General features: G+C 35.6%; 1 protein-coding gene across 9 annotated transcripts in view; it reads right to left on the bottom strand.

Moving 5' to 3' along the window:
- ATG5 (autophagy related 5) overlaps positions 1 to 15,382 on the bottom strand; it is a 135,006-nt gene that overhangs the window by 4,095 nt on the left and 115,529 nt on the right. For all 9 annotated transcript variants that reach the window (XM_028847307.2, XM_001088300.4, XM_015137018.3 and 6 more), the window contains one exon: positions 13,461 to 13,578. In XM_028847307.2, the coding sequence (XP_028703140.2) occupies positions 13,461 to 13,578 (118 nt within the window). The remainder of the gene's footprint in view (positions 1 to 13,460; positions 13,579 to 15,382) is intronic.

Genomic DNA, 15,382 nt, shown 5'->3' with positions numbered 1-15,382 from the left:
CTAATATAAGATATTCTTTTACATAACTATAGTATAGTTATCACAATAAAAAATAATATTGATATATCATGATATATGAAATAATATATTCATGTAGTCCATATTCAAATTTATCAACTATCCCAATAATGTATTTTTCTTCAATCTAGGATTCAGTCCAGGACTGTCTTAGTCTGTTTGTGATGCTGTAATTGGATAATTTATAAAGGACAAACATTTATTTCTCACAGTTCTGGAGGCTGGGAAATCCAAGATCAAAGTGCTGGCACCTGGTATGAGCTTCTTGCTGTGTTCTCATATGGAAGAACGTGGAAGCGCACGAGACAGTGAACCCACTCTTGCAAACCCTTTTCATACCAGCATAACACCCCCTAAAAGGCCTCACCTCCCAACACTGCTGCATTGGGGATTAAGCTTCTAACACGTGAATTCTGGGGGACACATTCAGGTCATGTCAAGGATGCACATATTGCATTTAATTTTCATGTTTCTCTATTCTCTTTTAATCTGCAACCATTTTTTAGCCTTTTCTACATTTCTTTTTTTTTTTTTTTTTTTGAGACGGAGTCTCGCTCTGTCGCCCAGGCTGGAGTGCAGTGGCCTGATCTCAGCTCACTGCAAGCTCCGCCTCCCGGGTTCACGCCATTCTCCTGCCTCAGCCTCCCGAGTAGCTGGGACCACAGGCGCCCGCCAGCTCGCCCGGCTAGTTTTTTGTATTTTTTAGTAGAGACGGGGTTTCACTGTGTTAGCCAGGATGGTCTCGATCTCCTGACCTTGTGATCCACCCGTCTCGGCCTCCCAAAGTGCTGGGATTACAGGCTTGAGCCACCGCGCCCGGCCCTACATTTCTTAACTTTTACAATTTTGAAGAGTACATCTCATTATTTTGTAGAATGTCCACATAGCACTTTATAAAACCAGCATCTACTTAAAAGTGAACATTTAAAAAAATGTTACATTTTAGGAAAAATATATTCAGGTAGATTTTGGTTATATGAGTAGAATGGTAAGAATTACATATAGAAAAAACGAAGAAGAAAAAAGAAAAATCACATTAACTACACAAGTCATTAATACAAATCACAAAGTTAACTTCTTATGTATATACTAAAAAATGATGCCTACATATAGACATGTATACAATGAATGCTATCAATATACAATAATATAAATGAGACATAAAGGAGAGAGGGCCAACTGTGCACCACTAGTTAGAAAGGTAGTAATGAAAGACAAATTGGGGGTTAGGCAACTTGAATTCCAGTTCTGGCAACGAAGGGCTCTGAGCAGGTCTCGCATCACTCTGAAGCTGTTTCTTTATATATAAAATGAAAATGCCTGTATAGATGTATGGTTTGAAAATCTAGCTGACCATCACAATCATGTGGGAAATTAAAATTATATATATATATATGTGTGTGTGTGTATATATATATTGAGCTGAGCTCCTCTCCAGACTTTCTGAATCAATTTCCGGGGTAAAGTCTTTTTTAAAAATGTTCCCTAGAATGAATCTTATGATCATATCAGTGTAGAATTTTTCTGCAAACAAAATTTTATGTAGAAACCCAATATATAACACAAGTAAAGATATGGCAGCTTTTGCTAATGTGGGATTGAGACCATCTCCTAAATTCTGCTTGCTGATTTATAACCCATGATAGCTTCTCATTTAACTCTGTGAGTCAGTTTGCAAACTGGTCCAGAGTAGAGGATCACTAACATGTCTCACAGTTCTAGTATCTAGGTCTTTTATGCCTAAACAGCAAAATATTTCTTTCAGAGTGCAAGCCATCATAATTTATTAGTTTTGAATTCTCGAGGAATTCACTTAAACTTCTGAGTGTCTATTTCCTCATCTTACAGTGTGAACAGAGAATTCTCATCTCCAGTTACATGAAGGATTAAATGGGATATCCAAGCAAAGCACTCAGCAGCGACCCTAGCACAGGACTTGGACACAGGTATTCAATAACATGAGTGACTCTTCTCCACCCCTCTCTCCTGCTCACTCTCTAATAAAAAATAATGATGTCAAAAATATAATTGATAAAGTATGTGAGGAGAGAAGATCAGTTTTAAAAAGGTCATGATTTAGTAACAAAAAGTAGAGTGATTTTAATTCTCTTCCTACACACAAGTTATAAGTTCATTTTTTTTAGTACTAGATAATCAAAAGATATATAAAAACCATGGATTCACTTATGTGATTGGCATACAAAGGGCTATAAGAATTTGGCCTCATGGCAATACCTCCTGAATTATTCAGTTCCATTTTTATGCAGTATGGCATATGATTTTAATAAATGTATTTTTTAAAAGACAACAAAAACCCAGACTCGATGATTATGCAAATTAAAAGACATTAAGAAAAATTCTTAAGTATTATAAACCTTCACATTTATTTAATAGTGCTCTCAACACATATATTCAAGAGGAGCACACCACCTGTAAGTCACATGAGCCCTACTGCACTATAGATATATCATTTAATAGACTTTAGGTAAGGTTATTTTTTTAAAAAAAGATGAAAACATTCAGGTAAACAAAAACCTTTCAAAATCTTTATGTTATACATTTTAAGTATATTATTTGAGAATGCGCACTATGTGATAAATTTGAGTTCTAAAGATTTCTATTACTAATGGCTGCTATCTTTCTCATCCCAATCTGGGTTTTAGGTCTTATTTAACTAAGCCAGTTTCAACAAGGAATATGATCTATAAATGTCTTTAAAAACAGGTGACTTGAGATTCTAGTGAGGTGCTTGAGTTTCCTTCTTACCATTCATATCTAAAGGAGACTTAAAGAAATGGATGATGTATCTTTAAGGGAAATTCATACATGTTTTTAACAAGAAAATTTCAGTTTAATTTTTTAAAAGCTCATACTTATAAATACGGAGAATTCTAAGATCAAATGGTATAATCATTGTGTTCAGCTTCGTGGCTTCCTATTTATATTTTATAATTCAGCAGAAAACGAATCTTGGAAAGTGTGATACTGAAGGTAAAATTTCTGAAAAATACTTAACACTGCTGAAAAAGTTTTAAAAAATAGAGAGATGAGCTTTCTGATTGCCACTAGCCTGAACAATTTTGTTCTGTCTGACAAATTCTTTAACCTCTGATATGTTCATTAGTAAAACACCAACTAATTGAATCCATCGACATGAAAAACCACAGGCTGAAATGTGAAGTGCATACATCATGCTGAAGGATTTTGTCTCAGCCACGGAGGTAATAGTCAGCGAGGTCAGGTCAAAGAGGGTTAAACCAAGTCAGGATATAGCCAAAGAAATACATCAAACGCTGATTTTAAAAGGGCAATTAATCTTGGACAGAAATGCTTCCTGGGGAATGAGATCTCAATCTTAAGAGCACACTACATGATGTAGCAGTAAAAATGAACATATACAAGCTTACAGGGCTTTTATCCTATGATCACAAACAGAAGGAGAATGCTGTTTATCAGAAAAATACAAACCCATTTAAAAATACTTACATTAACTTCTTCCGGATCCATACTCACTTAGCAGGACAGGTCTTAATGAACATGCAATATCCCCGTATATACCAAATACTAGGTATACCAAATATCTCTTTCCTTGCATACATTTTATATCTTTATTATTTCTGTCCAAAATATTTTCAGAGCTTTGACTCTTAACATTTTAAACAATTTAAAAACGTGCCCATATTAATTATTTCATTGACTTTTACTTATAATCCTTGTATTTCTTAGTAAGGAGGACATAAACTAAAATTTAAATTATATAAAAAATCCCATATGATTAGCTGTAATTATACAAAGCAAAGTGTATTAAATTAAGTGATTGTAAGACCATTTTAAAACTGATTCAAGGCTTCCTGACAATAAGATAAAAATGTGGTAAAAGTTAAAAATTAAACCTTGTTCATTAATAAATAAATAAACTTTGAAAACAATATTATTTCATCTGCTTTCATAAAATGACCCAGTAACTCTAGTTGGGTGTAATAGGGTCCATTAATATTTGTCAAGTATAAACTACCGAATAGCTCAACTTAATTGCTTTATTTAAAATATAGACACTAATTGTACTGTTTACATATGGTCAGAATGAAGCCCCACAGTACCTGTTTCAATGAAAAGATGACTTGTTTTTAATTGTCTGCATATACCATTATTTTGGTAAGAGAATTTTGCTTTCTAGTGCTAAAAATGAAATAATTGTGCAAGTGTGTGTTTCTCATTTTGGGGACAGTCAAGTTAATTCATTTAACTTCTTGAGATTAAGATAACAGTAATTCAGAAGGAGAAACCAGAAGCATCTTCTGTCAGGTCCAGTAATCTCATCATTTCCAGTAGTGGAGAACAATCAGCACTATTTCTTTGATTTTAGAAAAAACATATGTCAATGGACTTAGTGAATTAAGAGATTCTTTATCACCAGAATTAGTCAATGTTGCCCATGTGCTAAGACAACATGCAGAGATGGAGGGAGAGGAAAGCAATCAAAGCAAAGAATTTGATTCATTTAATCTTAGAATTTAATAGTATAATGATAAATTAAGAAAATATATTGTAATTAGTAAATTTAAACTGAGCCTAACAGATTATTTAAACATGCTTATGAGGGCTACATTTGAAGAACTTTTAGAATTCCCACCATGAATGACACTGTACCATTTCTTCCATAAAATATGTACACAATAAGGAATAAAAGCAGAGAGTGTTAGGCTAAGACTGAAAGGAGAGGCTCCCATTATAGCCAAGTGACCCCATCCCATATGTTAGGCTTACAGTATCTCCACAAAGTTACAAATGGACTTTCCATGGTCACTTGTGAAGAGATTAAACACCAAATATATGTACAATTTGCTCTTTATGGTTTTTTTCAATGTGAAACTACCAGCAACTATCTATTACAGTCTAGTTTTGGACCTCTTGCCTTAAAGAGGTTTAAAATATTTTACCAAGTATATGATCATAGTCAATCTGGCTGCAGGAAATACAGTGACTATGAAGATGCCTTAGTAAAATAAGCTTATTTCTTCCATACCAGAGACACACTTCCGGCAGTTCTAATCATGTCCAGAAGTTAACTTCTAAGAAAGTAGAAATCAATGTCTCTTGCCATAACTTGAGTTATTTTATTTTTATAAGCAGTTACAATATTGATTTACATTTAGAGCATTATACATTTATAACTTCTATGTGTAGATTGAACATCGCCTACTTGTCTTTGCATAGTGGAATTAACAAACAACAAAAAGAAAAACAAAATTGCTTCTTTATCACTTTCCTTTGTAAATTTCTTTTTTTTTTTTTTTTTTGAGACGGAGTCTCACTCTGTCGCCCAGGCTGGAGTGCAGTGGCCGGATCTCAGCTCACTGCAAGCTCCACCTCCCGGGTTCACGCCATTCTCTTGCCTCAGCCTCCTGAGTAGCTGGGACTACAGGCGCCTGCCACCTTGCCCGGCTAGTTTTTTGTATTTTTTTAGTAGAGACGGGGTTTCACCGTGTTAGCCAGGATGGTCTCGATCTTCCGACCTCGTGATCAGCCCGTCTCGGCCTCCCAAAGTGCTGGGATTACAGGCTTGAGCCACCGCGCCTAGCCTCCTTTGTAAATTTCTTATGAGTACAGTTCTTTTACTTGTGAAAAATGCTAACAAAACTCTAAGAAACAAAAAAGATTCAAATATAAAGTCTCAAAAAATAAAAAAGACAATGAAGACTCACTTCAAAAAATTTCTGGTTCATTTAAACTCTGTACGCATCCCATAAGATGGTAGCGGGAAGCCTCATTATTTTATAAAATAAGAAAACTGAATATTCATTAAAAAAAACTCTAAATGATTGCCCAAACCAAACAGTGTGAAGGTATAGAGATACTAATTCCTTCTAATTCAAATTGTAAATGAGTATCTAAAGAATTACTGAAACTGTAAATCCTGCAATCTGATGAGGTTTGGGGATTGGAATTTTTTTATTCCTGTGGCATGAGTTTGCAAACTGAAGTGCCTATTCTTCTGGGGGCAGTGCCATCACACTGACAAGTGTGATTACTGCTCAAATATTATCTCAAATCACAAGATATTAACCAGCTTCAATTTTGTCCAAATACTTAAAAGTATCTGCCTTATATGGTCAGCATGAGAGTTATATGTTTCTTTTTCTAATTGCTTCATGTCTGAAAAAAATTTATCTTGTCAGCTAATTCACTTTATTAACATAATCTAATCATATAGAGCAAAGCAGAAAAAATGTGAATATACCATCTTTTCTTTCCTTTTTTCTGAGATGGAGTTTCACTCTTGGTGCCCAGGCTAGAGTGCAATGGCGCGTTCCAGGTCATTGCAACCTCCGCCTCCTGGGTTCAACCAATTCTCCTGCCTCAGCCTCCCGAGTAGCAGGGATTACAGGCATGCACCACCACACTCGGCTAATTTTGTACTTTTAGGAGAGACGGGGTTTCACCATGTTGGTCAGGCTAGTCTCTAACTCCTGACCTCAGGTGATCCACCCGCCGAGCTTACCACATTGCTATACATTACATTAGAAGACTGGGAAATGAAGTATAAGTGGGTAAAGCTTATAGGTGTTTTATATTCTCCAAGGTAAAAAATAAATATTCTTGATACGTTATTTTTAATAAACAAAGAAAAAAATATTTCACTTCAGGTCTGGTACAGAAGCTTAGATCTCTGAGTCATTTTAACTACAGCTGAAACCACAAAAACAATTTACCTGAGCTCACCTTTGGTCATTTCCTGTTACCGCCAACTTGACTAATTCCCTTAGCCATTTACAAAAAAAGAAAGGAACACACAAAAGAGCTCATCATTAGTTACTCCAGAAGCAGCAGCTCATCATTAGTTACTCCACAAGAACAACGACCTAAAGCACGTATTCATAAATACTAGTACATTCGACTTTCATATGATGAAATCAGACAAGAGTATTTCATCACTGAATCACTTGGAGGGAGCAGAAGACAAGGTGCCACATAACTTTTATGAAGTACTTTCTCTTTTCATCATGTGATGACAGCAAGTTCTTATCCATACACACCCAATCTTAAAGTCTTTCACTTTCAACTTAAGTTGAGTGCAGGTGTGTCAAAATACTTCATGTCTGACACGTCTGACAATACTACAGGTGAACTGAACGAGGAAGCCAATGGGTTTTTACTGAAATAGTGACTCGATGTTTTGGATACTCCACACAGATTTTTAAATGACAATTTTTTTTTAATACGTAATAAAAAGAAGAGGCAAAGATAAAAGTTTTTCTAAAGAAAAGATACTGGTGTTAGAGATGTGGCTTCCTCCTGCAATGAAAGATACCATCAAAAATACCTGAAAAGAATAGAAAGAATAGGCACTATCTATGTCATTTCAATGAAGTGTGTGTTCCGCAGTCAAGAGAAGCATTTGACAGTTTGCGTGGGGAGAAGTCTGTCACACAATGTACTCACCTACAGCACCTGAAATCACCTAAAAGGAAGGTTTGTGGATAAGGTTGTGTGACTGCGTTGCCTCACTGCTCCACTCTTCAAAAAAAAAAAAAAAAAACCACAAGGGAAGTCACACTGTGTATCCCCCAGAAAAGGATGTACACGTAGAGCAGCCTAGAAATTTAAGAGAACAAAGACTCTCTTTGTCTCTTTTAAAAGAACAGCTTCACAAATTTGTGTGCCTTTCTTGTGTAGGGTCACGTTAATCTTGTCTTGTAACCTGGGTCTAAGACCAGAATAAAGGTGTATTCTGAGAGTGTGTGTCAGTTCAAAGCACCTGACTGCTTTTCATTTACATGTCTGGTGTTCATAATCACCATTTAAAAAATTCAACAAGAGTGGTCAGGATTATATATAGGAACACTAAAACAACAAAGCAAACAAAATAAAAACAGTAGACACTCAGGTTTCTAAGATCGTATCAGAAATATTATTAAGAGAGAAGAGCATGTAGGCAGATTAGATACTAAACACAAACTGAAGAATAAAGATCTGTGAAAGATCTAGTTAGGAAAAAGCAAGTATTTCAGAATGTTATTTGAAACTAAATCAAAAAGTTAAAAAGAAAGAAAGAAAAAAACAAACGGCAGCATAGTAAAGAGGAAAAACCAACAGACCACCAGGAGATGGAGACCTGTGTTCTAAACCTAGTTCTGCAATTAAGTGGTTAAGACACCTTTGGCAAAATCATGCAAAAAATTAAAAGAGTAAACTTTGGGAGGGCAAGGCAGGTGAATCACTTGAGGCCAAGAGTTCAAGACCAGCCTGGCCAACATGGTGAAACCCTGTCTCTACCAAATATATAAAAATTAGCCAGGCATGGTGGCACATGCCTGTAATCCCAGCTACTTGCGTGACTGAAGCACAAGATTGCTTGAACCTGGGAGGGAGGGGTTGCAGTGAGCTGAGATGGCATCACTGCACTCCAGCCTGGGCAACAGAGTGAGAATCTGTCTCCAAAAAAAAAAAAAAGGTAACTTGAAAGTTCTACAGTTATACAATTCTTTAAAGACGTAAAATACAGTATTAACACCCAACTAATTTCTTCCTACTCTAGGCACTCCTTAATCACACCCACAAACTAGAAATTGGCAACCATGAAATAAAAATGAATTGAACTAATAAATTTGTCATTAACAAAATAAACAACAAAAAATTTCAAGTAAGCCCTCTTTCCTGGATTACAAAGCAACTGTTAACTTTAATTTTTACAGATAAAACACAAATGTATCAAGGGAGACCACCTTATATAAACTTGGGACTAGCAAATATGGATCATTTGGTGTCTGTGACAATTGTGCTGCTGTTAGGGGACAGATCATTATAGAATATATTCCTGCCAAGGTTTTGGGTTTCATTGGGATGTTCTCATTCTATAGTCAAGGATGCTATAAAAAAGTAAATTTAAAATGACATATTTTAAAAAGTAGATTGTCAAAATAACATCTAGGAAAAGTGCAATAGGGTAGTCACTTGAGGCTGGGTGCAGTAGCTCATGCCTACAATCCGAGTACTTTCTGAAGCTAAAGTGGTAGTATCACTTGAGTGAGAAATGTAAGACCAGCCTGGGCAACACAGTGAGACCTCGCCTCTTGTTTTTTAAAAAGGTAGTTATTTGAATATTAAACTCTGGCTTAAATTTCATTTACTCCTAATTGACAAAAGCATTTGTTACAGTTTCGTTGCTTGTCCCCGCCAAACCCCAGGTTGAAATTGTATCCCCAAAGTTGGAAATGGGGCCTAATGGGAGTACTTGGGTCGGGGGTGGGGGGTGGATACCTCATGAATAGATTAATGCCCTCCTTGGGTGTGGAGGAGTGAGTGAGTTCTCACTGTCTTAGTTCCCACAAGAGCTGGTTATTATAAAGAGCCTGGCACCACCCTGCTCTCTCTGGCTTCCTCTCTCACCATGTGACCACTGCACACATTTCCCTTCAGCTTCCACCATGAGTAGAAGCAGCCTGAGGATCTCATGAGATGCCCAATATCCAGGCAGCAGAGCTGTGAGTTAAATAAACCTTTTTTCTTTATAAATTACCCAGCCTCAGGTATTTCTTTATAGCAACACAAACAGACTAAGACAGCATCTAGTTTTTTTAATGTTCTTTAAAGTACTATTACAAAGTACTCAGAAAGGGAAAAAACACAATACAGAGAACTGAGTAACTGAAAGCCAACGTTGCCATGGACAGGAAAGAGGTTTATGGGGTGTATCTCTATCAGCAATAAAAACTATTAACTTTTTAATTACACTTCAAACGAAAATAACTTATCTATATTCCAAAATCCTCAAAAACACAGAAAAATAGACATTAAATAGATCAAAAACAAACCACCTTATAACACAGAGAAAATGAACTAAAAAAGTAAGCTTATTCTTGAATTTCTGGGAATTTCTCAGAAGTTATGAGTTACTTAGTCAAAATTTATGTAGCTTGAGTTCAAAAATAAAAAGTTTACTTAACTGTCTCTAAAGATATACAGGAAAATGGCAACACTGGTTGTCTCTAGAAAAGGGAACTAGGTTAGAGTTTGGTGAGCAGCAGTTAGGAAAGAGACTTTTTACTAAATTCCTTTATATATGCTTTGATGTTTAAAATATGTAAATGTATTGTCTATAAGAGAAAAAGTTTTAATTATTTAACTGAACACAATCCATTAAAAAAAAACGTGATAGGAATTCACCAAAATTAAATGCTTTTATCCTTCAAAAGAAAATGAAGACAAGGTTGGGTGTGGTGGCTCACACTTGTAATCCCAGCACTTTGGGAGGCTGAGGCGGTTGAACCCCCTGTGGTCAGGAGTTCGAGACCAGTCTGGCCAACCTAGTGAAACCCTGTCTCTACCAAAAATACAAAAATTAGCCGGGCATTGTGGCAGGCACCTGTAATCCCAGCTACTAGGGAGGCTGAGTCACAAGAATCACTTGAACTCGGAGGTAGAGGTTGCAGTTAGCCGAGATCGTACCACTGCGCTCCAGCCTGAACGACAGAGTGAGACCCTGTCTGGGGAAAAAAAAAAAAAAGAGAGAGAGAAAGAGAGAAAGAAAATGAAGGCAAGTCACAGAGTAGGAGAAAATATCTGCAAATTGTATGTCTGATAAAGAACTTGTATCCAGAATATATAAATAATGCTCAAAACTCAGTAATAAGGAAATAATCCATGAAAAAAACAAGAAAAGGATTTGAATAGACACTTCATCAAAGAGATCTACAAATTATAATAAGCACATGAAAACGTGTTCAATACCATTAGTAATTAGAAAAATGAGAATTAAAATCATCATGAGATACCACTAGGATGGTAATATATGTGAGTGAGAATGTGGAGAAACTGGAATTCTTACACACTGCTGGTAAGACTGTAAAATGGTACAGTCACTTTGGAAAAGGTTAGCAGTTTCTTTTAAAATAAAAAATAAACTTGCTATATGACCTTGTCACTCCACTCCTAGGAAGCTACCCAAGAAAAATGAAAACAAACGTCCACAAAAAGACCCATATTTGAATGTTCCTAGCAGCTCTGTTTATAAAGGTGAAAAGCTGGAAACAGTCCAAACACCCATCAGCTGGTACAGGGAGAACCAAAATGTGACGTATCTACCCAATGGAGTATTAGTCACCAATAAAAAGGAACAAACTATGGACACTTGCTTCAATATCGATGCAACTCAAATACATAATGTTAAGTGGAAAAACATAGTTGCAAAAGACTCTATGTTGTATGATCCAATATATGTGAAATATCCAAATAGGCAAGTTATAGAGATAGAAAGCAGACCAGTGGTTGTTTATAGCTGGCAGTGGAGCAGAGATTAGCTACAAGGAAGTACAAGGAGATGGAAATGTTCCAAAAACCAAATTGTGGTGATGGTTGCACAACTCTATAAATTTACTAAAAAATCATTAAATTATAAAAAAATTATTTAACTAAAACTCTTATTGAAAGCTAAAATTACACAGTAGAAAAGATGGATTTGAATTCTAAGATAGTATTATAATCAACTTAATGTTAATTGCTCCATGATTTAATGATCGTAAATAATATGTTTCATGGTAATGATAGAAAGAATTCAGTAACTGGATTGTTTAGCAAACATTTACCCCAGCACTAGAGATACATGGATATGTGTAAGACATCATCAGAAACCTTACTATAAAGGCTAGTAAAGTTCAAGGAAGACTTTATAAAATGTATTTATAACCTCTTAAACCCTGTTCAGTTTTAATAATTTTGGGTAGCAGTCAGTGGTCTCTTCCTTCAATCCCTTCTGGTATTGGTGTATTATTTTAGATGCCCTTCCCCTTCCTATTGAATCTCTGTTCATTTTTAAAGCGTTATATACATGTAGGAATGCTAGTATAGGCAAGCATACTTGACTAAGGAAAATCGCAACATTCTCAGGCTGAATGACACATATTTTGGGCTCCATATTCTTTGCTTAGTCATTTAGGCTGGAATACTACAACATTACCCCCAAACCCACTGTTTCTAATTCTACTACTTAGGCAAACGATTTCCTTAGATGCATCATTCTTCATGAACTGTGTGGTATATGTCATGCAAGTAATACTGCATTCCTCCAATTCAGAATACATTCATAAGAAGCATTATCTGTTAAAGTATTACCTTCATATATACTAATTCATTACCTCTTTCCTTCATGGCTTTAAAGTTTTAAAAAAAATTCTGTTATATAATAAATATAACTCTATGCAATTTTTATGTCAATACTGTAATATGCCACTGAAAATTTCCCCTATAGTTTAGTAAGTATTAATAGGGCTGGGATTCAAGAGCAGGACATTTTACACACGCACGCGCGCGCGCGCGCGCGCGCGCGCACACACACACACACACACACACACACACACACTGTGGTCATTTGGTATTCATGAAGGATTGGTTCAAGGATCGCTGAGGATACCAAAATCTACTGATGCTCAAGTCCCTTATACAGAATGGCATAATATTTGCATATAACCTACGCACATGTATGCTTTAAATCATTCATCTCTAGATTACTTGTAATATTTAATGCAATCTAAATCGATATAAATACTTGTACTGTATTGTTTAGGGAACAATAACAAGAAAAAAAAAAGTCTGTTTATCTTCAGTACAGACATAATCATCCATTTTCTCTCCCAAATATTTTTTATCTGCTGTGGGCATGATGTGCAGCCCATGGATATGAAGGGCCAACTGTATTAAATACATATGTATACCTCATGTATTCAAGTGTGTATGTGTGTGTGTGTGTGTCTGTCTGTCTGTCTGTCAACAGTGGTCTCTATCAGTTAATGGATTATGGGCACTGTTTTATTGTTTTCTGCATTTTCTTGGTGTTCTGTATGTTGTAATAAAGAAAAACAGATTTCAGCAATTTTAAAATTTGTCCCCTGCATGCAGGAAAACACCCTTAACCTAAGTTACAAAATTAGGGCCATGAAACAGATCAAGTTTTTGAATGAACCTGTAGATTGTCAAAGCCTAAAAGAACAAGGTTAACTAAAAAAGAAAAAGTAGAAAGTAGTAGAAAATTCAAATAAAATACTCATCAATTATTCAGTATTACCGACTTTCAAATATCAAAAATAAGAAAATTATTTTTACCATTTCTGACTTCTTTAAAGTTAATAAACAAAATGCAAGATTAAAAGTAGTATTTATCAGAACTGAATCCATAAATTAAAAACCAGAGTACCAGAGATGTGCTAAGAGGGTGATTTAAAAACTGTATTTATTCTGTTTTGCCAGAGAGTCGAGTCCTCATTTTGTTAGTCAATAATTTACAAAATAATATATTAAATATTAAGTGCTTCTGTTTGAAAAGACTTTTTACCATAAGATACGAAAATATCTTCCTGAAATAACCTGTTATTTATAAATGTGGAATGCTTATTTTACTTCAGTAACAGAAAATGAAAGAAATGTTTTAATGTTGCTCATTGTATTACCTTCAGGATCAACAGCAGAAGGACAAACTTCTTTGAGAAGATCTCCTAGTGTGTGCAACTGTCCATCTGCAGCCACAGGACGAAACAGCTTCTGAATGAAAGGTCTTTCAGTCGTTGTCTATTTGAAAAATGAAAAAATAAGTCAAGCAATTAAGTCTTTGTTGCTGCCAATTACAAATTTATATATCATAAACTTTATGTTGGCATTAGGTGCCTTTTGATACGGTGTTAGCAGAATTATACAACATCACAGATGTGATATCACTGTGAAAAATGTTTAACATGATAAATTCCGGTGAATCTAATTCTGAGGAAACAAGCAGACAAATTCAAAGTTGGGTGGGACGTTCTAAAGATAACTGGTTGGAACCCTTCAAAAACTTCAAGGGATTAAAAAGCAAACAACACAAAAAGATACCAATGAAAGCATTTCTTCTCAGCATCTCTAAAAGAGACTAACAAAGCAAAGACAAAACAGAAACCCTGGCTGAATACTGAATTGAAGAAGGAAATTTTTTAGAAATCCAACTATAAAACACAGTTTTGGGATAAATGGGGAAATACAGAATGGACAACTGATAATATTATTGAGTTAATGTCAAATTTCATAGGTATAATAAGGACAATCCTTATTTTAAAGAAATTCATGTTCAAGTGAGAGAGAGAGTGAGTTGTGGGGGGGGGTGTGTGTGTGTGTGAAGACAAAGCAAAAATAAAAAAATATTAACTAATGCTGAATCTAGGTACAGGGTGTATGATTTTAGTACTTTATTTCAACTTTTCGATAGGTTTCACGGTTTCCAAAATAGCAGATGCAGCCATTTCATCTGACAAAAACTGTTAGTAGCACTATACCATAATTTATTGCTAATAATCTCATTGTTTTACTCACTTTTAAAATTGTTTCATTTACTAAATGTCCTTAGTGATGATGGAGGCTTTATCATGACAGAGTACAGAGGCTCTGAAATCAGCCAGTGTCTATGAAGAGCGCTACTGTTTGCAAGATCTATGATCTTGTACCCAGTTTCCTTTATCTCCTAATTTGGGACATTCCATATCTCTTGAGTTTGTTGTGGAAATAAATGAGCAACTGTGCCAACCACAGAGTAAATAAATAAACGTTAAAGAGAATAAAAGCATTTTTACCTCCTCTCTCCCTCTTAACTGTTATTTCACTTTAAGATGGTAAATTTTAAGCTTTCTGAGATGAAAAATCATTAAAACTTAACAAGAACAGAGAAATGTCATATAGAGAGAGAGAGAGAGAGTTTGTCTTTTGAGACAAGGTTTCACTCTGTCACCCAGGCTGAACTGCAGTGGCGCAACCCCCATGTTGCAATTCTCCACCTAGCCTCCAGAGTAGCCGGGACTGTATGTGTGAGTCACCATGCTCAGCTAATTTTTTAATTTTCTGTTCGGGGGGGGGGGGGGGCGGGTCTCACTATGTTGCCCAGGCTGCCTCATATTTTATAAGAATATGATTTCAAACACTTAGGCATTAGAGACAAGTTTTTGTTTTTGTCTTTTAATGACAGAAATATACCTCAACATCTTTGACACAACTGTTAGAGATTTGGTTTAAAAAGAAATAGACATGGATAAAGTGGGAAACTATCATTCTCAGCAAACTAACACAGGAACAGAAAACCAAACACCTCGTGTTCTCACTCATAACTGGGAGTTGAACAATGAAACATATGGACACAGGGAGGGGAACATCACACACCAGGGCCTGTCGGGGAGTAGGGGGCTACGGGAGGGATAGCATTAGAAGAAATACCTAATGTAGATGAGGGGCTGATGGGTCCAGCAAACCACCATGGTACGTGTGTATCTATGTAACAAACCTGTACATTCTGCACACGCATCCCAGAACTTAAAGCACAATACAAAAAGAAAACATAAATAAAGAAAAATAA

Source organism: Macaca mulatta, chromosome 4, assembly GCF_049350105.2.
Source record: "Macaca mulatta isolate MMU2019108-1 chromosome 4, T2T-MMU8v2.0, whole genome shotgun sequence".
NCBI lineage: Eukaryota > Metazoa > Chordata > Mammalia > Primates > Cercopithecidae > Macaca > Macaca mulatta.
The sequence above is the reverse complement of the archived record's forward strand: the minus strand, read 5'-3'. Positions and strand labels throughout refer to the sequence as shown.